The sequence below is a fragment of the Anolis carolinensis genome, chromosome 1 (genome assembly GCF_035594765.1).
Source record: "Anolis carolinensis isolate JA03-04 chromosome 1, rAnoCar3.1.pri, whole genome shotgun sequence".
Lineage (NCBI taxonomy): Eukaryota > Metazoa > Chordata > Lepidosauria > Squamata > Dactyloidae > Anolis > Anolis carolinensis.
In genome coordinates, this window is record NC_085841.1 from 342,426,727 (window position 1) to 342,449,896 (window position 23,170).

The 23,170-nt window shown below is 39.5% G+C and overlaps 1 protein-coding gene across 4 annotated transcripts in view; it reads left to right on the forward strand.

The window, feature by feature from the left end:
• Nucleotides 1-6,111: 6,111 nt before the first annotated feature.
• The window catches only part of ccdc197 (coiled-coil domain containing 197), a 30,282-nt gene continuing 13,223 nt past the window's right edge, over nt 6,112-23,170 (forward strand). The window contains exons 1-7 of one of the 4 annotated variants that reach the window (XM_008110242.3): nt 6,112-6,567; nt 13,533-13,578; nt 15,087-15,266; nt 16,778-16,935; nt 17,885-17,976; nt 18,819-18,991; nt 21,097-21,207. In XM_008110242.3, the coding sequence (XP_008108449.2) occupies nt 6,482-6,567; nt 13,533-13,578; nt 15,087-15,266; nt 16,778-16,935; nt 17,885-17,976; nt 18,819-18,991; nt 21,097-21,207 (846 nt within the window). In that variant the 5' untranslated portion in view covers nt 6,112-6,481. Of the gene's footprint in view, nt 6,568-8,625; nt 8,801-11,483; nt 11,927-13,532; nt 13,579-15,086; nt 15,267-16,777; nt 16,936-17,884; nt 17,977-18,818; nt 18,992-21,096; nt 21,208-23,170 lie in introns of those variants that run through there. The other 3 variants (XM_008110291.2, XM_062968422.1, XM_062968423.1) reach the window with 3 other exon arrangements.

Genomic DNA, 23,170 nt, shown 5'->3' on the forward strand with positions numbered 1-23,170 from the left:
ATGAATTGCTAGGTACTCCAGATCCACGAGCTCTAGCTGTGTGGAGTTCAGACTCTGAGTAGATTTGGGACACCTGGTGTTTGGGTGTGAGTGTTTGGTCACCCAGGAGGAAGGGGAATAAAATGGGAATGTTTGGCCACTGCACTTTGCGTGTGGCAAGGTGTTGTTGAGGCGCCATTGGGATCTCTGTTTCCATGAAGACTGGACTTGGACTATGATTTGAATCTGCTGATATCATCTAGCTTGGCTCTCGCTGTGTCTTATCGTGGACCTGTTGTGGATGACTGCACCCTCTTCGGACTTTGGATTGAATTTGACCTGGCTTCTGTCTACGCCCTCTGACTGACGGCTACTCCCGGCTTCTGACTATTGGTTTGTCTTTCGGAATTTCTGCTGCCTCCTGACCTGACCTTGGATTCTTCTGACGACGGCTATTCATCATCCCTTTGAGGCTCTTGGCTTATCTGCACCATGGAAGCAGCTTTACTGCTTTGCTAGTTTGTTTATTTTCCAGCAATTAACTCTATTTTTTTTCCAAAGCTGAATTGAAGCGTTATTTAGTTTTTTTTAAATGCCAGCATGGGAAATTAGCGTGGCTCGTTTTTGAGTTATTATTGTCCAATCTACTCTCGAAACACTGAAAAGTGAAGTGTTTCAAGGATATTTCCTGTGTTTGTTATTTTTTGGCTTATCTTCGGAATAAACTTGGTTTTGTATGTTAACTGGCATCTGACTCTTGACAAGATATGAAGCGCAGGAGAGCAATCCAATATTGATGACCTGGATTGCTCCCTGGCCTGGTTTATCATTGGGAGCAGTGGCAGACTGGGTCTAAAAATATTGATTGCTACAACTGTAAGACTATCATTTAATTTTTAGAAAAAAAATGACATTTTCCAAAAGCACACAAGTAGAAAAAGGCACAATTAAAATTATTGTGAAATTAATGTATATGTTAGTAATTACAGTGTACATATATTGTACATATTACTAGTAGTATACAGTAGATGCTAAATGTAAATACAGATCGTTATAGTTGAATTTTTAAGTATTTTAAAATTTGAAATAAATGGGGGGTTGTCTAATGTTTAAGGGGTCCCAACTGCCAACAGGCAAGTTGACACTCTGGCCAGTCTGCCACTGATTGGAGGCCTTGATCCAAGGAAACCCCTCTCTGAAGTCTCATAATTTAAATTAAAAACATCTCTCACCTTCCACAACTTCCTCTGTGTCTAGCGACCAGAATAAACGAGTCAAGTAATCTCTTCATCCCTAAATGGGTATCTACAGATGCTTTGACTCCCAGCACCAGTCTGGATGTTTATTGCTGGCCTCCTTTTACCTTCTGGGATCAGCATGGTTGTCCCCTCCTTTGCTGGGCATACATTTGCATGTTTGGGGATTCATTTTTTGGGCTCTTTTGCATTTCTCCCATATTTGAGGTACAGTAACCAGAACTGTACATAGCATTCTTTATGCAACTACGTGGGAGGCCTATATAAAGGAGGGCTGGGGATCATATGCCACTGCCATTATTGCTGGGCTAGAACTCCCAGCATTCCTCATAGTTCACTATGTTGTCTGTGGCTGCTGGAAATTGCAATCTAACCACAACTGGAGGGCAGTATAATTCCCCTTTTATTGTTGTGTGCCTTCAAGTTGTTTCCAACTTATGGCGACCCTCAGATGAACCTTTCATGGGGTTTCTTGGAGAGATTTGTTCAGATTTGTCTGGGAGTGTGTGAATTGCTCAAGTGTGTTTCAAGGGCCAAGCAAGGATTCAAACTGTGGTCTTCAAATGGTTGTAGTCTAGTACTCAAATCACTACATCATGTTGGCTTTTGCCCTGGTAGAAAGGCATTGTAGTATTTATCAGTTATGTTCTAAATTCCTATCTTTTGAAAGAGAAGCCACAGCACATGATTTTTTTGTAAAGTTTTTATCTGATCATGGAGTTTAATTGTAAACACACTATGGTAAATCAAACCTTGTGTTACCAGAAGTCGGCTTGCCCAATAGGACTCTCTCCTCTTCCACAACTCTTGACAACATTTCGAAATCTTCATTTCACAACTCTCTGGAGCAGATTTTGAGAGTGTGGTGATAGACACAGTTGCTCCATTTCCAGATCAATTGAAGGAATTACAGCAGGCGATCCAACTCATAGCCTTACCTGCCTCAACAACTGCCAAGGGTATATCGGTTTTTAACATTTATTTTCTAGTAATTGAGCCTTATGCTGCAATCTTGTTTTGAAAAACAGACATCTTCTCATTTGTCTGATATCTCTCCTGAGAAGTTAAATTTAGCATAAAGGTCTGGATGAAATGTCAGATGATATGACACCGTATCTGTTGCACAACATACCGTAAGTATGTATAGTGCTTATCTCTGTTAAAAATAGCTACATCCTTAACAAATGTGTCAGTTGTCTGGATTCTGTCTAATAGCAGGATAAACAAATTTTATGGGAATAAGAAAAATTACATATAAGTGAGTAAGACTAATTAGAATACAAAATAGCTCAAAATAATGCTCTCTGTGCGAACTGTTTCTGGATTTCCTGCTTCTTTGAATGCGATTTCCTGCTTCTTTGAATGCGATTTCCTGCTTCTTTGAATGCGATTTCCTGCTTCTTGGCAAGGGGTTGGACTGGTTGGCGCATGAGGTCTCTTCCAACTCTACTATTCTATGATTCTATGATTCTATGATTTTTACAAAGAATAGCTACAGCATGATGTAAAGAAAATGTAAAGAAAATGTAAATAAACAAATGAGAGGGAATAACCTACTGCCTGATAAGTGACAGAAAGAAAATAATACCCACCTGATAAGATGTACAGTTAGAGTACACTTTACCTGGAATTTTGTAGTACTCCAAAATCTGAAAGTTTGGTAGTGATACTATTGCTTTCTAGTGGTTTAATGCACACGCTATTTGTTCCATGCACCATTAAAATAGTGTATAAAATTACTTCCAAACTTTAAGTTATCTCTGAAACATAAATGAGTTTTGTCTTTAGATTTGGAACCTATCTCCTAGATATCTCAGTCCCCAAGTTACAAACTAGATAGGTTCTGTAGGTTTGTTCTAAAGTTACATTTGTATGTAAGTTGGAACAGGTACATTTTAAAATGTAACTCCAGCCAAAAATATGTCTCTTTTAGCTTTGTATAGTATAGGGAAGGGTTAATACCTCTGTGGTGTTTGTTCTGCTGTCTATGCCCCTGTTCAGAAGATTTCACATCATTTTCTGTCCCTGTAATAATTGGATTTTGAAAAAATTGGCTTGTTGTAGAAACAAGGTAATGAAGCTTCAATGAAGACTCCATTTTGCCATGATAACACTTTCAGGAGTGAATTTCCCCTCCAAGGGGCAGATTTCTCACCTCCTGTTGTCTCCTCTCACCCCACCCCATCTCGTTCCTAACTATGAAATATTTGTAAGTTGGATATGTGAAACTCAGTCCCAAATCTGAAAAATTCCGAAATCCAAAACCCTTCTAGTCCCAAGCATTTCAGATAAGGTATACCCAATCTTTAAGTACATAAAATAATTTTAGACATCTTAGATTAATGAAATCCACCTTGAAATGAACTCTTTCGGGGTTCTTATTATTGTATAGCCTCTGATTGAGCCCCTAACTATATCAAACTAAATTATGGGCATTAGGAATACATCAAAGTGCTATTATCATTTTCTTTGTGTAAAGGGTATTTTCCAATGTCGTTGTCATAAGGCACATGTTCGAAACCATCAAATGGTGTGGGAGTTTCATCATTGGCTCAGATTTCAATGGTATAAGACCATGAATTGTTTTCATTCTGCTCTTTGAGATTTCATCGCTTGGCTCCCTTTAAATGATTCCATTGATTCCAATGAGGTCATGCATAAAAGAAGACACTGCTCAACACAAACACAGACAGTACAGTGTAATCTAACTAATAAATCTTTATTATAAAGCAGCAGGTTCCGAGTTTGATTTAGCAGACCATTATGATATTATTCAATTCAAGCCTCAGGTCAGAATTGTAATTTTTGCCCCAAGGAACAAATGGATTTTCCTTGTAAAGGGGACCCCCTCCCCCCCCCCCCCCCCCCCAAAAAAAAGAAAAGAAAAAAAAGCATAGCTGCAAACTGGAATGTCATGTATATCTCAAGTCATCTTAAAGAAATATGCTATAGTATTATATGTCCACCAGGACTCATTTTCCACTTGAGGTTTAGATCAGCACTTTGGCTCATGTGTTCTTAATGGAAATTTCCACACGGCATTGCTAAGAACTGACTTGGTATCATTGCCTACATACCACATGATTGGGATAACATTTATCTTCTCAAAGTCTAGCCCTAGAAAGAATGGCATGCTCTGGAAAAGTGCAGTTTTCTTTTTTTAAATGAAAACAGCTCCTTTTTTAAGTGGGTAAAGAGGCATACAAGGTGTTTTTTGGTGTGTTAAGTGCTTCTTTAAAGTTCAATTACAACAGCTTCACTCTAGAAGAAACAGAAGAAGGAACTGTCCCTTTCCTTCTCTCAGAATTAAGACCAACTACTTCTTTCTCCTCTGAATTCCTTCTTCTAGACATCCTCTCCTTCTGAAGAGTAAGAAGCAGCAGGCCTTCCCAGCTCTTAGCATGGAAGATTTCAAAATGGTGCAAAGGGCAAGAGATGATGATGCTACTGCTGCTGCTGCTGATGATGAATGTATATCCCAAGAGCAGATCCTTGATTAAAAAGGAATGCAAAGAAAAACATACCAAATAGGAAATTTTGCAAGATAATTATAATAGTACAATTATTAAAACCCTTCAGTTAAAAATAAATAAAGAGCTGTTAAAAACTGTTCATTTTAAGACAATGCAGCACTACCTGTCCCCATGCTTTGTCCACAAAACACACACCATCCTCTCGTTTCACATTTTCACTTGCCACCTCATCAAACTGGGCCACTGGCTCCTCTTCGGGACAGGACGGGACCTGCCAAGCTCCATCAGACAACGCTGTCTTGGCCTCAACCCCATTCAACCCTGAAGTGGTGAGGAAACGTAAGTGGGTTTTGGGTAATTCTGACAGAGCTATCTGCATATTTGGTGCCTTTCCCTCATCTGATGTCGGAAGGAGGAAGGGTGCATGGGGCACCGTGAGACACCCTGCATGCATGCCGTCTCTCTGGCAATTGCCAGCAAAATGGCACAAAATTGAGGTTAGTGTGAAGAGGTCCCTGCTCTTAAATTGCCCCAGGCTGGATCTACATTGCCATATAATCCAGTTTCTAAATCCAGGTTATCTGCTTTGAACTGGATTATGTGTCTACACTGCCAACATCATTATCATCATCTTTATTTGTATACCACCCTATCTCCTCGAAGGGACTCAGGGCAGTTTCCAACATGTAAGACAAACATTCAATTACCAGAGAGAAAACCATACAGACAATACAACGAAAAAGACACATTCACCAAAATAACACAACATTATTACCTTAACAACCAAAATATCAGCCTAAAATATCAAAAACCTGTTAAAAACACTAAAAGTAAAATATAAAATATTAAAAAACCCATTTCATTGCCATATAATCCAATTCAAAGCAGATAGTCTGGAGTCAGAAACTGGTTTATATGGCAGTGTAGATAGGCCCCCGGTCTGTCTCTCCTTTTCTCACTTCTCTCCTTTTATCTCTGCTTCCTTCCGTTTTTGTAAAAGTAGTGTGCACTCAATTAATCCAGCAAAGAGGAAATGTGAAGTAGGTGTGAAATATTGTCCTTCCCACTAGGCTCAGGCAAAAGCAAACTGCTGTGGGCTTTCCTAGCTCATTTGTTCTTCCTGATGAGGAACATCTTCCTATTTTGATCATTTGTATTGGTTGATTGCTCACACATATCCCAGTTTTCATCCTTGAAACGTTGGAAGAGCTGCTTCTTTTTAGCTGAATATGCCTAGGAATATAATTGGGAACTTCAGCATGCAATACATTTGCTGTAGTAATTGTATGATAAGCTCTATCCTGTTTCTGCTTAAGTACATTATTAAATTAAGTATGCTTTTTAGATGAAAAAAATAATAACTGTTCTATTCCTCCTCTCAGACTACACACATGATATTTCCAAACGGATGACTTAACAGGTTAGTTCATGTATGCACCATTAACTCTCCAGTAAAATGCAACAGCAATTCTCCCTGCAAAGTGGAAGCCTTGATCCAGACTTTGTGCTGTGGTTACTAAGGGAACAAGGAGATACGGAAAGATAACTAGCAACCCAGGGAGTTCACTTTCTCCCAAGCAGAAACCTGTACTTCCAACTTTGAAACTGGATCTGGCTTTGCTAGCCACACTCTTTATCTGCTTGTGCTGAAGAGCATTTGAAAGATATCACCTGCACACTCAAAAGAGAAATAGCTAGAAATCATGGTGCACTGAAATTCTTGCAAGCAGAAAAAGTGTTCCCTGCTCCAATATAGTTAAAGATACTCTAGCAATGAGACGAGGCAGTAATCCTCAGTATTTTCTGCAAGTAGAAAACAGGAGGAGAAATGTTTTCGTGACCCAGCTGGGACAAGACAGGTAAGCTGATTATTAAGATGCTTGATAAACCTCCTTGCAGCAATCCGACTCTTGATACTTGGTGATAACACAGAATGTTCAGTGTTTCCAAAATATTTTGAATAATATTGGTTATATTTTGGCAAAGAGGCATCTACACTGTAGAATTAATGCAATGGGACACCACTTTAACTGCTGTGGCTCATGGCTATAGAATCATGGGAAGGCTAAAGACCTTGTAAAACTACCTCTGCCATGCTTCCATAGCATTGAGCCATAGTAAATCCGCCCCGAGTCCCCTTGGGGAAATAGGGCAGAATACAAATAAGGTTATTATTATTATTATTATTATTATTATTATTATTATTATTATTATTTATTAAGTGGAGTCAAACTGTATTATTTCTACAGTGTAGATCCACTCAGAGAAGAAATAAAGGATCATATTTTTTTTCCTTTCCTTCATTTCTTCCTGATATAGTTCCCTCCCATCAAAAGCAATGGAGGAGGTATTATTTACACATGTTCTTGAGCTAGTGTAATTTTCTCCTCATTTTGGGACTTGGAAGAATCTGGCCTGTTAGAGTTGCTAGGGCCAAAATAGATTTTCCCACCTCCTGGTCTGGCTTCTCATATTACCTGACTAATCCAACTTTTGCCTGGGTTTCCCATGTAACCAGTTCCACAATCAACTGGAATCTGTCCCAGTAATAAACCATTTCAAGGTTTAACCTGGGGTGACTCTAAATTGTAGAATTAATGCAGTTTAGAACTGTGTTAACTGCTATGGCTCAATGTTATGGAATCCTGGGAGTTGTAATTTTACAAATGATTTAGTCTTTGATGGAGAGTTGGCGCCTCAGCAAAGTATTCCATAGCACTGAGGCAAGGCAGTTAAAGTAGTGTCATCCCTAATCTACACAGCTATTAAAGGTACAGGAGATATCTCCACTTGTCACTCTGGCAACACTTAATAAAATGTGGGTGGTTTACAAGCATTCCCATTTTTATCTGCAGGTTACGGAGAAGACAAAACACTTCATTATGATCCCTGCATCCATGGGACTAGTATCCACATTTTCATTTGTCCATGTCTGACAGGTTTTCCAGCACAACTTTATGTATTTGTTGGCCAGAAGCCCTTCCTTTCAATAGGATTTGCTAATATCCATTGTTTCACATTTCCCTGCAAAGAACAGGAATGTATCCACCATGGATACAGGGGTCGCATTGGACTTCACAGTGTAATTGTTTTTGTGACTTCCATTAAATAATTCCCAGAACATTTTATATGGTTATCTCTGATTTTTTTTAATTACTCAGGGATAACCATGTAAAATGTTCTGGGAATTATTTAATGGAAGTCACAAAAACAAATACACTGTGATGTCCAGGGCCTGTAATTTCAAAACAGGCATTCAAGACAAAAAATATCCCCCATCAACCATGAAACAGTGGATCTTGCAAGGAGATTTGACACTAGGCTTTCTTGGCAGTATATCATGCAGCCAATGACAGCTGTGTGAGAGGCAAATCTATCCTTCCTGAAAAATGCTGTCATTGCTTTCATTGTTCCCAGAAAAGCTGCAGCTATTGAATATCTGGCTGTGTTGCAGCTACTAAAAACAAAGATCCTATACTGGAGGACAATGATGATGATTTGCAACTAGTATTTCCAAAAAACAGGACTTCATAAACCTAATGGCCTCATCAGATGGGTTGAATTTAGCATCCTAGGACACTTTCATCCTGTCTAGAGGACAGAGCCCCATGCTGGACATCGCACGATGTTGTGTGATTTATGGCAGAGGCCCTGCTTTCAAGCAGGGTGAAAGCATGACTGGATGCTTTCCCCCCAACATGGGAGGCTTTCCATGTTGTGTTGGCTCCATTGAGCCAGCATGCTTCTGCCCTATTTGGGATATGCTTCCCCTGTACAATGGGGAAAGCATCACCACACCAGAGCAGTGTGCGGGGTGACAGAGTAACCCTCTACGTCTCCTGTTTCACCACGCCAGCTGATGAAAAAAGCACGGGGGGGGGGGGGTTGTGTTGTGCTGACCATGTGATATGGTCAGTAGTCTCAACTGGGAGTACATCCGTAATGCCTTGTGTCTAGAATGGATGATAAGGCTTGCAGTGGCCACTCTTATTCCCAGCAATTTGAAATGGCAAATCTGCAGCATCTGATTATCTAGATGTAAAGACCAAAACCTTGTGATGACACAGAATGGGTCCTTGTGATGTCACGAAGGTGAGTCAGGCAAGGATTCTCAGGTAAATGGGCTGAGTGGCTTTTGGGTCAGTTGGTATGAGAACAATGGGCCACACAATTGGGTAAAGAAGATCAGGAAATATGGCAACCCAGAGCCAGGGAGAAAAAAAGAGTTGTTATAGATGGCTGGGCAGGCAGCAAAATGGACCCAATGTGGATTTACACTGCCAAATAATGCAATTCAAACTGTGGAGATGCAGCCCCAGCAAATTTGGTTAGCTTGGATCCAGACTATCTGAAAGCCTGTGTCTCCCCAAATGAACCTGCGTGCCCAGGTAATCTGGTGAGGACAAAGGAAAGAGTTTTCTCAGCAGAAGCTCCTAGGATATGGAACACCCTCCCAAGAGAGGTTTGACTTCTTTCAAATCTCTTTTCCTCACCAAGCAGACATCTTCAGTGTACTGGTCAGCCTGTGCCTCAAGCCTCTAGCGAAAAGTCAGGGGATGAATTGCCTCTGGAGACTTTTCAAAGCCATGAGCAGGAGGGAATTCCAGACCCAAATCTGGATATAGATTTAGCCCCAGAGCCACAGGCACCAGAGGAGGATAGAAATGTAGTAACAGCTCAGCCTGCAGAAGTAGAACAGGAGCAAACTCAGGGTAAGGGTTTGTCTCCACTCTGTAACCACCAGTTGCTCCTGAGCAGACTCCCAGCTCATCTGAGTCACCAAGAGAGCAGAGGCAACAGAGGCTAAGCTTTGCCTTAAAGGAAAGGCAAAGAAGTGTTCATTTAGCTGCAAGAAAGCAACAGAGTGGAACTGCAGAAGTGTAATCAGGATCCAGCCCATAGCTTGCTGGCTTACGATAAAGCAGCAGTGAAGTATGGGCCAGCTGTGGGAGCAATTTGCATTCGTGCCGTACCCACTGTTTGTATTTTGTTGCAAATTTCCAGAGCTTGACCTCTGCTTTGAATTATCATTGACCTGTTTGCTCCAGCTTTGACTTGTGCATTTGAACTTTGGACTACTCTGTCTGGATTATCCTTGGACTTGGCATAGTGACTTTAGTGAATATTATTCCAAGTTTTGTTCCTGTTTGTTGGAATGGCTGTTGACTATTGGTCTTTGGGACACCTAATATTTGGGGTTAGCCAGCACATTCAGCCTCATCTCATCAAAGTAGAGGGACATGGAATCTGATTTTCTGTTTTTTAACATGCAGTACACTGGACCTTTGATATCTGCTTGAGTTTCAGTCCCCCTCCCCCATGATATCAAAATCTGTGGATGCTCAGAGTCATACTGGAGGTGTCTCAGGATGCTTCTACTCCACTTCACTCAAGGAGGCCCATACCTCCCATCAGATGATGTAGGCTGACTTCTGGTGGGGCACAGTGGGTGAACTGGGGCAGCAGTGTGGTAGGATGCTGCACCACCAACACAGGAGCCTCCCTGTGTTCCATAAGAAACAATGATGCTACCGTGGGCTTAAGTTGTGTGGCGATGCTTCCCCACGTGTGACGGGAAAGTGTCAGCTGCCAGCCAGGGCACCAGGATTGTCCGCTGCTGTTTGATTTGCCACGGAGGCTGGAGAATCGCAATGCTTGATCTCATCCATTTGATGAGATCCCTAAAGAATCCTACAGTGGTATTTTCTCAGGTTAAAAAAGTAGCTTCAGTAAATTCAGTTTTCCATTTTCGTAGGGATCCTGTTCCTAGTGAATGTAGAGACTGAGTGTACTCATATTAAACTGGTTTACTTTTCAATTGGCTTAGATTATTTTATTGCCTATGTGTTTTATGAGATAATGGTATATTAACAATACAATTTATTGTGAGGTTAATTAAATCTGTCTTTTAATCTGTTTAGGGTGGGGTCTAGGATTATGAGAATATGGGTGATAAACTAGATTGACACTTGTGATCCCTTTTAACCTATGATTGTGTGACTCTCCCCTGCACCACGAGCTGCTTCAAAACCTCCAAAACTCACATAATTTTTTTTTAGCAGCACGGAAACAGCACGGATGGCAGAGAAGTACATTGTACTATTTTTTGTTAGAGGTGTGCATTTGTATAGAATTGCTGTTTGTTTTGTGTAGTTTCATTCGTGTCATCTCATTTTTGTATTCATGTCCCGCTAACGAAAATGGGCCGCCTATAAGACACAAATTTTTGTCTGGCTTATGAAAAAAAGCTACATTTTTTGGACCATTGGCTGCAATGGGAGGGCTTCCGAGGCTCTCTCCCGGACCCAGACTCAGTTTAGGGTGCCAGAATAACTGCTGTTCTTAATATTAATATAAATAGGATCATCAAGACCCATTGATCCACATCGGATGTAATTGGCAGGCACTGCTCTCCCAGACCCAGACTCAGTTTAACGGACCAGAATAATTACTGTTCTTAATATTAATATAAATATGATTATCAAGACCCATTGATCCACATTGAATGTAATTGGCAGACACTGCTCTCCCAGACCCAGACTCAGTTTAGGAGGGTAGAATAACTGCTGTTCTTAATATTAATATAAATATGATAATCAAGACCCATTGATACATATTGGATGTAATTGGAAGGCACTGCTCTCCTGGACCCAGACTCAGCTTAGGGTGCCGGAGTAACTATCATTATTTATATTAATATTATTATTAACATCCATTGGTAGACATCAGCTGTAATGAGAAAGCAGCCCCCTGTCAGTACCTGCTTATTGTTACGGGGCCGAAACGAAAGCAAGCACGATGATTGTGTGGCTCTTATTTTCATGTTGCTTCTCGTTTCCTACAAAAATGTCATCATAGTTTTGTGTAGATGAACGGTCAAGACAAACGACAGCACGAAGGAAACAAAGGAAATTTTTTCGTGCACACTTCTAGTGTTTGTGCAATAATGCATAATTGTCTCCTTGGATCAAGAAGATATAAGCCCCTGTAAATATCAGTCTCTACACATTTTTCCTGTACATAAGCCTGTTCATGAATAAAGCAGGGAGGTGTCATGGAGATGCCATTGTGATGTTTCTTGCTATTGCTACTCACTGCTAGATATTGCTGCTATCAGTGCTGTCAGCCTCAAGAAAGTTTTTCCCAAGAGTTTTGCCTTGGGACTGTAAGGAATATGCGGTAAGGAGGCTAACCATGTTTTTCATGTTTCAGTTCCAGGTGCTTTAAAACTATTTCTATTATTAGGCTAACATATACATGCAATAATGAAAATACTAAGTTACAAGTTAACAAGTACTAAAACTACAAATAAATAAGAACACAAAATAAGAATAGATTTAAAAAAAACCATAGATGAGTTAAAAGTTGACTTCCAGCTCCCCTAACAATGATATATGTGATACTAAATGCTACTTCCTCTGTATTTATGTTCTTCACACTTTTACTTGTTTCTAAACTTCTAATTCTCAAACCTTTAGTATCTACCTTTCTTGCAAAATGGTTCCCAATCTTTCATTATGACCCAAAGAAAAATCCATGCCACCATCCATGACTTGATTATTTTTCTCATATCAAAATAGATAATTTATCAATTTTATACATTCAAACACTTTCATTATCTAACCTTCATATGTTGGAATTTTCATATTCTTCCATCTTTGCACACAATCATCTTGTCAGGATGATCATGTGTTGTAGCAGTCTTACCTCTGGTTTCTCTATGTGTTTATCCATTAGTCCCAATAAAAACAATTCTGGTTTTGATTGGACTTTTCTTTTAAAAATCTTCTGAAACAAGCAATCTGTTTCCTTTTCTTCTCCATTTCTATTTTCTTTTTTGCACATCACAGGAGAAAATACTGTTTCTTGCTGTTCACTTTTCTAAAATTAAAAAAATTAAAAAAATTAAATTTTATTTTTTACCCTGCTGTCTTCACAGCTCGAGGTGGGGCACAGCATAGTCAAAATACATTCAGTAAAATTCATATCTTAATACATATTTCTGTAAAAAGACACATAATAATAATTAATAGTAATCAACCTCTTTGTACATTTTAGCCATTTTAAAGTCAAATACTGATGAGATACCATTTCATAAAATGATAACACGGAATAAATTCTAATTCCTTCAGCTTCATTTTCCATTGTTCCAGCTGAGTATTATATCAAAAAAATTGTGCTCATTTTACAGTTTAATTTTTTAAGTTGTTCTTCCTCCATCTCTGTTTTCAATTCATGCATCTTACCAATCAAATGTTGATCATCAAATGTTGAATTGGACCAACTCCAATTCAAATTCTGATTTATTGTGTCCCAAAGAAAAATCCATGCCACCATCCATGACATAAAACATTTCAAAGTTTCACGTAATGGCATCTCATGCCTCTGCAGACTCAGAGCTGGTCATAAACCAAGTAGTCAACCACCTAGGGTGCAGACCTCAGAAGGGCGTTGTATGGTTGGCCTTCTGTATTCACATATTCAATCATCCACACCTTGAAAGTACTGATTTTTTTCCCATAAAGTATATCTCGATTTTGCCATTATATATATAGCACACAATTTTATTACCCCATTGTATATAATCAGACATGACCATCCATTAATTTTGGTATCCAAGCAAGGTCCTGGAACCAAACCCATGGATACTGAGGGCCCACTGTACTCTGTTCTTGAAAATCGAGATGATGCTGCCCAAGTGAGTTCCACTTCTCCATCCCAGGTGCTCTATCTTGGTCATGGCAAATTGTGACAAAATATTAGAAACTGCATATTATACGCAAATAGTTGGAAACTAATAAAATACTGTCATTTCATTTTACAGGAAAGAAGAGGGTGAGGATGTCTCTCCCATTCCTGTCGTTAATGAGGTCAGCTGCCCTTGGTTTGATCTGTAATTCATGTTCTTTGACCAGACTGCCAGTTTAATATTGGTTAGAATTTCTGTGCCTATTTTTTATGCACGTGGAAATGAAACGTTTGCAGAAATTCAGCAATTCTGCTCAAACTGCCAGTGGAACAAAAACTGGTGTCCTGGGTGGATACTTTTCTCCTAACCACTAGAACACCAGAACATCCAGTTTCTTAAATTAGTGTTTACTAGCTTGTTTTTAGGGTTATGTATTATGTTGTACTGCAGGCAAGACTCACATGGTCAAAGTGTTTCTTTAAAATTAGTAGGAATAGTTATATGTGATCTGCTGTGAGTGCATGTGCCTTCAAGTCACCTGCTGAATTTCATAGAGTTTTCTTACGCTGGAGATACTCAGATGACTCCTTCTGAGTTTAGCTACAATCTCTACAGCAGCTAAGAAGAAAGTGTTTTTGTTTTTTTCTTTTCTTGAAAACAATGTATTGTTCTAAGCAACCCCAGTTGTAATGCAGAGTGTAGGGTGGTGGGTTGGTCCTGAGTCTGCAATTACAACCAATTAGCGTTACAAAAATCCTATTTGTAGTGGGGAAGAAAACTGCTGAAACTGATATGTTGCAGCTGCCTTTGTTTTTCTAGTTTCCTTTGTGTGAATGGCACTGTCATAACAAATCCTGAAGTTCAGAATTGAGTATAACACTAGTGCTTGAATCATAGGAATAACTGGTGTTATTAATGCTAGACCCCAAGCAGGTTCAGTAGCCATTGGTATACTTTTACACTGATTGAAGAAGAAAGAGAATAAGTGTCCACTTGCATACAACACCTCCACTGTCAAGTCTGCTGGCTTCCCAACTGTCATTTTTCCAGCTGTAGCCTCTAAAAACATTAACATCAAAGGTGAGACAGAGCTGCTAGTCACCCTTTTTGCAAGTGAATCTGCTCATTAAGGAGGATTCAGGGTGCATCTACACCAGTGGTTGTCAACCTGTGGGTCCCCAGATGTTTTGGCCTTCAGTTCCCAGAAATCCTAACAGCTGATAAACTGGTTGGGATTTCTGGGAGTTGTAGGCCAAAACACCTGGGGACACACAGGTTGAGAGCCACTGATCTACACTGTAAGATTAATGCAGTTTGACATCACATTAGCTGCTATGGATTCTTGGGAGTTGTAAGTTTGGAGGGTCTTTAGCCTTCTTTGGCAGAGACGTGGACCGAACCAAATCTGTCCACTTCTTCTGCAAGCCCCCCATATTCCCTATCCATTCAGAGAAGTGTGTAATAGCCCTATTCAAGATTAACCTGCTTCCTTCCCATTGATTACCACTCATGTGACAACAAGATTTAGAACCACAAACTACCACAATGGGATCAAGAGCCCCAAAAGATCAGTGTTTTCAATTAAATTGTAAAGATGCATTTTCAGGTTCAGGTATAGTCTCGGAGCCATCCAAACAGATTTTTGGTGAGCTGGGTTGAATAGGAAATCCATTATATTTCACATTGTAGGTCTCTGTTGGTGAGATTATGCAGCATAACAAAAAGGCGCTGCATAGATTCCAGCTTTTGAAGAAAAGAGAGGAATGTGACCAGATGACTGTTGAACTGAATGCAAAGAAGCAAGAGTTTAAAGAGAAGTTGGAACTGCTGACTAAGCGAAGTGGGGAACTCAACCAAAAGGGTCAAAAAGTAAGCATCACTTTACATCTGTGATGATGGTGCTCGGAGCTTTGCATGTAATGTAATTTTGCATGTAATGCTAGACCATATTTTGTTACTGTGGGAAAGAATTTAGATAAGTCCCAGATTTACATATTTTCTCCCACTCCAATCCAGTCCACTCTTTGGTGAGTCTGCTAGGAGGAAATTAAAATTTTGACTTTCTGCTTTAATATATCTCTATATTTCTTGGATTTATATTCTATACTTTTTCCTAAAATGAAATGCAGAGCAGCTTACACTAATATTAAATAAAGTAATTCAGTCAAAATATAAAGCAAAATTAATTAGATGCACAGTTTTGAAAGCAGATCCGTAAGAAAATTACAGCATCCACCAGTAACAAGCTATATCCTCAGCAGCTAAACACTTTTACACTAGCCAATTATAGCACTATGATTCCACTTTAACTGCTGTGGTTTCATCCAGTAGGATTCTGGAATTTGTAGTTTGCTAGGAGATTAATGTTTTCTAATGCAGAATTCTAAATGCATCCCTCTATACTGGGGATCCTTAGGATGGAAGCATGTCAGTTAAATTGGGACCATGCAGTGTTTGAATTAATTTTAAAGCCCTACATGGTTTGGGTCCAGGTTACCTCTGGGATCACCGCATTCCACATAATCCACCCTATATACTCAGGTCCTCTGGGGACATTTGCTCCAATCAGCCAGGAATAGGTTGTCAGTGTTACCCAAAAGGCTTTTTCTTCAGCCACCCCTAGATTGCGGAATGACCTGCTAGAAAAGTTTCAACAGTTGAGTATGCTGTCCAAATTTAAAACAGCAATAAAAACTTGTCTCTTCCAGAAGTCACATCCCCATGAGTGTTAAATTCTGGATTTTAAATTATGTACTGGCTGTTTTCATATGTATTGAGTATACATGTTCTTTTAAACCGATGTTTTAACAGGGAATGTGTTTAACTGATTGTATGTTTTATGCTAATGTTTTGTTGTTCTCCACTGCATACCTATTATGAGAAGCTGTTAAAAAATTAGAAGGAGGAGGAGAAATGATGCCTAACAATTTTTCTTAAATCTGTGTGATTATAAAATGTTTTGGTTTAGAAACAAAGTTTAAAATATTTTCAGGGCTGGGAAATGGCAGAGAAGGGGCTGCTCCTCAAGAGTCCTTGTTTGTGCACTGTGTTCCCACATCTCCAATAGTTCCTCTCCCATACCTTAAGGCAGGGGCCACATCAGCCTTATGGTGGCCTTCACAAGGCCATTTGTAATTGTAAGACTATATAAATGTAACTATGTTGCCCTGGCATTGAAAGCCGTGTGGATCACATCAAATGATGTAACAGGCCAAATTTGGCCTGCAGGCCTTTTGTTTGCCATGTGTGCCTTCAGGGGCAGCTGAATAGTTTACTCTTTTTTCTTCCTGTAGCAGCTTTCTCTTCAGGGGCTCCCATTTAAAGGTAATGAGCAAATCAATGCAAGATTCAGTAATCTTTCTCTATTTTTCTTTGATCAGTTCAGGGCTCATGCTCTTGGATTTGAATTTTATCTTCAAGAGTGTGAAAAGAAGAAACAGCGTTATGTGGAGAAGTTCAAGACGGAACGAAAACTTAACTTGATAAAGAGGCATGAGATCATCAAACTGAAAGAGGAGATTAAAAAACTCCAAGCCAGGTAATGTCTGTAGCCCCTTCCTCTTTATCACTTCTGAGCAACACGATGTCTCCCATCCTGCTAGTCTTATAAGTTTCCCTATGGAACCAGCTAGACAATTTTTCAAATGCACAATGTCTGCATTCAATTCATGACCATGGAAGTGGAGCTATATATGCAAATGCACATTCTTGACGAACATGCATCTAAGTAAGCATCCCTTCTGGAACTGGTAGTAATACACTTTTGATTGTTCATTCATTTACATAAAATTTCTTTCAACATCAGTTGGCTGCATCTTCACACATGTAAGGTATAACCAGAGACTCCATGCCTCTGTAGAAGCCATTGTTCCACATCAAACTACAGGAAAGGAGATTCCACCTGAACATCAGGAAGAACTTCCTCATTGTGAGAGCTGTTCGGCAGTGGAAATCTCTCCCCGGACTGTGGTGGAGGCTCCTTCTTTGGAGGCTTTTAAGCAGAGGCTAGATGGCCATCTGTCAGGGGTGCTTTGAATGCAATTTCCTGCTTCTTGACAGGGGGTTGGACTGGATGGCCCATGATGTCTCTTCCAACTCTACTATTCTATGATTCTATGATTCTACAGAGACATGGAGTCTCTGCTTATACATTACATGCCATTGCCATTTTCCTACTCCCACGTCTTCTTCTGTTTGGTGAAGACCTGTGTATGCTTCAAAAGTGTACATACAGAATTGGCTTTTTGGTAGGCCTAAGAAAGATATTCCTACCATATGGATCAATGTACAATGGCTTTCTTTTCATAAGGACTTTTGTCTTTAAAATGAAGTCAGACGGGACAGCCCATCAAACATCAGATCCCTTTCAAATGAAAGACTGATTTATCTAAAATAATGGCAAGCTATGGCTCCCGTAGAGGGACACACTTTTGGCTAAAACACCGTTTAATATTTGAGGCTTTCTAAAAGTCTATATATTTGTTCAGAAAACAGAAACTACAAAAGAAGATTGCAAAATATAAAAATATTGCAAATTTTCTTCAGAAAGTGGTAAACATCCTGCCCTCCAGTGAATATGGTGAGTGCAATTATTGAATAGTTCCAGGATTCTTTTTCATATTTAAACCTTATAAGAATTGAGTTCCTTTTGAAATATATCTTTATTAAATCATTTTAAATGAAAATTTAATACTTCTCATTACTTCTGAGCTCTACATAAGAAGAGTAAATCTGCTTTTTCTTGATTTGTCTATTTTGAATCTTTAAAGTGCCCTTTAATCACACTTTCAAATTCCTTTAATCACATTCTTGCTGAATCTACACTGCCATATTATATAGTTTTAAACTGCATTATATGGTCAGTGTAGACTCATATAATGCAGTTAAGTGCAATTAAACTACATTATATGACAATGTAGATCCAGCCTATGATTGGCATGGAGACCTCTGAAGTTACAGTCAGCATTTGTAGAATTTAGAAACATTCCATACATACAAATCTAATGTCTAAATTTTGGCTGATGCCAAAACAAACTGAAGCAGTGTTGTGTCATGGTTAAAGTATTGACACTTGGGAGATCCAGATTCAATGCATCAAAGTATTATGAAACTGCATGAATGACCTGGAGCCACTCAGGCTGGATTTACACTGCCATATAATGGAGTGTAACTGCATTGAACTGCATCATATGGGTCTACACTGACGATATAATGCAGATTCAAACTTTATTATATGGTAGTGTAGATGAGGCCCCAGGCTTAGTCTTTTTCAGCCTGCCCTATTGGGATGTGGTTGTGAGCATAAGGGTGGCAGGAGAACAGCCACATATGCCATCTTGAGGTCATTCAAGGAAAAGGAATGTGCAGATGGTTATCATTGTATTCCTGTTTAATAAAAATTTCTTCTCTTTCCCTTTGTAGCCTATCTGGGTTATCAGGAAGACTCTGTTGTTAGAGCCCTCATAGAAAGGCATCTGACTTTGGTGACTGAAAATCGAAACTTATTGAACCATTTGTGTGTTTTGCAATATGAACTTGAGGAACTCCAACATGAATTTGCAGTCTTACAGGAGGAACAAAACATCCACAAATATGTAATGTGAATTGTGCATGTGGTTTTATGCATCTTGCTCCTCTCCTTCCCTTTCTACTTCCCTCATTCTTACTTACCTTATGGATTCCAGATCATAAGCTGTCTCGCAATTGCCTTCAACTGAGCATAGGTTACAGACCCCTGTGGAAGCCTTCATATTCAACATGTGAAAATCTGGACTTTTGCTAATTATATGTATAGCAAATACGCTTGCCAAAGAATAGCCCTGTTCAAATCTCGCAGTCCCTCAACAGGATGAAGCAAACCATGTTGGGGCTTTGGACTGTGCCTCTTATCTTGTCCACTCAGGTCCTGAGCTTCCCATGCTAAGCATGAAAATCTGAATATGTTTGCATGTATTCTAAAACTGGTTGAGAACATTTTGATTTGTTGTACCCTGTTCAACTATGGCAGCTAAATAAACCACAGAATATATTTGTCCACCAGGGTCAGGGCTGTGCTTTGACTGGCAGCAGTCCTCTAAAGATCTCAAGAAAAAGTCCTTGCCATCACTTGCTACCTGCTCCTTTTTCGTTGAAATGTCATGGATTAAAACTAGGACTTTCCGCTTATAAAACATTCTGCCACATGATTGTAACCTTTTTCCACAGCCAAACATTGGTTTCACTGGGAAAGAGAAAGGGGATCTAGGACTTCATCCCACAAAAGGGGGAAAGCAGAGGAACCGTCTTTTTTTGTATGGCGTTTCATGGGGTTCTCTCTTTAAAGAAAATTGAGAATGTACCCCTACCACATAGTATCACCACCTTAGTTCAACCATTTCAAGGATACCAGCACATTTTTTAAAAAAAACAGGCATTCTTTTTGAAACATCACTTTCCATGGGGTCGTTACTCTTAAATTATAGGAGACAGACACACTTTTAAAAACACTTCTTTCAATGGGACCCAAAGCGTCTTTAAACAACTAATGGAAACACAAGGAGCATTAGCAGACCACCCACATTGAATTGTCACAAAGTAATCCACTACTTCATATCCCATAGGAAATACCCATTTTAAGTGTTTCTATGCTCAAGTGGATTATTGGTTTTTGCCTGTCTAAAATCTTCCTGTTTCTTTCTATATCTGTGGTTTTCAACCTGTGAGTCCCCAGTGTTTTGGCCCACAACTCCCAGAAATCCCAGCCAGTTTACCAACTGTTAGGATTTCTGGGAGTTGAAGGCCAAAACATCTGGGATCCACAGGTTGAGAACCATGTTCTGTATGCTGTGGAGATCGAGTCCCATGAACAACCACCAGAGGCAGTCTTGAGCCATTTGATTGGCTCTGTGGAAATTCCTCTTTGTAGCGTGTAGAAACAGAGGAAAAATCCATATGATCAGGTCCCTATGCTATTAAAGAGCTCCCTTGTAACAACATGGATGTAGATGCTCTGCAAAGCATTTTTATTTAAGGAAGCAATGCAACATTTTTCACTCCAGGTTTCCCTAAAAGGTCCAGTTTAATCTTACCTGTTCCATTTTGTTCTCCTGTAAGTCAACTTGACAATAATTTCCTAAAGTCAAAATCTTCTAGATTAATGGTTATCAAACTCTTGTTCTTCAAACAGTTGGGAACCTCCACTCCCAAAATCATTGGGTATGTTGGCTAGAAGATATAGGAATTGAAGTCCAAAACATCTTGAAAACCAAAGATTGAGAAGTACAGGTTTAAATTACCATATCTACAATTTTAGAGTGGTGTTGTGTGGTTTCTGGGCTGTATGGCCATGTTCTAGCAGCTTTTTCTCCTGATGTTTCGCTTGCATCTCTGGCAGGCATCTCCAGAGGATAATGTTTTAAATTTATTTTTAAACTTGCTAACAAAAGTCCTGTAGCATAGAGCAACACAGACTATTACTGCTTTTTGAAATTGTTAACTAAGGCAACATAGTGCAACACAGAACACAGAACCTCAGAAGATGCCAGTCACAGTTACAGGTGAAGCATCAGGAGAACACAGCCATACAGCCTGGAAATCAAATAACAACCCAGTTATTCTGGCCATGAAAGCCTTCAACTATAATTTTTTTATTGTCATATGTATTTATATAAATGAGAGCAATCTGCCTATGCTTAATTTTCAATTTTGTGGCTTCCTCTAGATGCTGATTAGTAAAGTTTCTGAACTTCAATCAAAGAGTAGCATGTTGCATGGCAAAAATATTACATTGACACTGTGTGCTAACAGTGCAGAAGACAAATTCACTCACCAAGTAAGGACTTTTTTTAAAAAAAGATGTCTATGCTTTTCTTCCTTCCCTTTACTGCTGCCATCCAGCAAACCTAAATTCAAAAGGAAGCACAGGGAAGTAGATGTGTTCTTGCATTGCCCAAAGTGTGAACTGGAGATAACTTTAATATTTGTGCAACAGTAGGGCTGGGCTTTAGCACAGCAGGCTAACCACCAATCTGCAAAAAATCCAGAAGGTTGAGAGTTCGAAGCCCGAGTCAGGGTGAGCTCCTGACCTTTAGCCCAGCTTCTGCCTACTTAGCAGTTTGAAAACAAATGTGAGTAGATAAATAGGAACAGTGTTAAAAGCGGGGAGGTATTTAGGGTCGGCGTTTCAATCAGAAAAAGGAGGAAGTTTACAAAGAAAGAAAGCTCTTAGGCAGGGAGATGGAGCGACAGCACCCATCGGTGGCCAGAACCGAGCACAGCCTCCAAAGATTCCAAAAGATGGGAAAGCCTATATATACCTCTATCTGTTATCTGTCTTATCATTGTTATAATCAGCATTGAATGTTTGCCATATATGTGTTCTGTAATCTGCCCTGAGTTCCCTTCAGGTTGGGAAGGGCAGAATATAAATATTATAAATAAATAATAAGTAAATAGGGCCATTTAGGAAGTGCTTTCACACATCTAAATCTAAACTTGAAGGGTGATGATGGTGGGTGAAATAGTTATGAAGGTTAACAACAAATGCTATTTCTTGTTGTTGTGTGACTTCAAGTTATTTGGGAACCTACAGCGAATCTGTCACAGGTTTCTTGGCAAGATTTTTTCAGAGGGGGTTTTGCCATTGCATTCTTCTGCTAACAGTGTGGAACTTGCTCAAGGTCAAATAGTTTCCATGGCTGAGCAGGGATTTGAACTTTCAGAGTCCAACACCCAAATCATGACATCACACTTGCCCTAAAAATGCTGGCTGAGGACTATGATAATTGCCTAGTGCTGCTCAAACAATAAAGATATCTTCCTTCACAGTCCTGGAAGTATTTTCAGAGAATGAGCGAGCAAGCTGGCGGATTTTAAAGCAAATAGATGCACAAGGGATGGCTTTAAACATATTGTTTAACAGATAAAAGTAATGGCTGATTTTTCAATTTGCCCATGTATCATGCAAGAGGCCTATGCTGCTAGCAGAAATGAGGACTCCAAAATGTTTTCTTTCTTATTTTTGTTCTCAGTCTTGCTAAGGGTGACTTCTTATGTTTGATTCTGTTAATCAAGCCTAATGTATTTTATTTATTTTATTTACTATATTTTTACCCTGCTCTTCTCACCTCAAAGAGGACTCAGAGCTACTTCCAGGTTGGCAATATTCAATGCCATACAAACAACAAACAGATACAATATACCCAAATATTAAAATCATTAAAATTTAAAAAAATCATAGCATGTTAATACATTACATTAATACATTAAAATCAGCTATTAAAACCACACAAATCTGAAGCCATTGTCCAGGAGCCATTCCAATCGTATTACACTTACTTCATTGCCACCTATTGCACTGACTATTCGCCAAGAGTTTTTGTTGTAGTCCAGCCTGTGGTAGTGTCTGATGTGTCTGATGTCAATGAGGGTTTTGGGCCTGTGTCCGATAGCAGTGTGGATGATGGTTTTCTTGACAGACCTGGCTTCAAGCCTGAGGTTGTAGAACAGAGGGTGGATGTTCAAGGCCATATTCCTGAGAGAGGTCTTCTGGAGGTTTCCTTTGAGAAATCGTTTTTCTGCAGATGATTTGTTAGGTGCAGACGTTAATGAACTTGTTGAAGATAGACGACAAGATTTTTTGTAAACAAAGGCCCCATAGACAAGTTTTCAGTTTCTTTCTGAAGGTCAGAAGGGAAGGAGCTGATCTAATTTCACTGGGAAGGGAGTTCCACAGCCAAGGGGCCACCACTGAGAAAGCCCTGTCTCTCATCCCCACTAACCGCACCTGTGAAGGA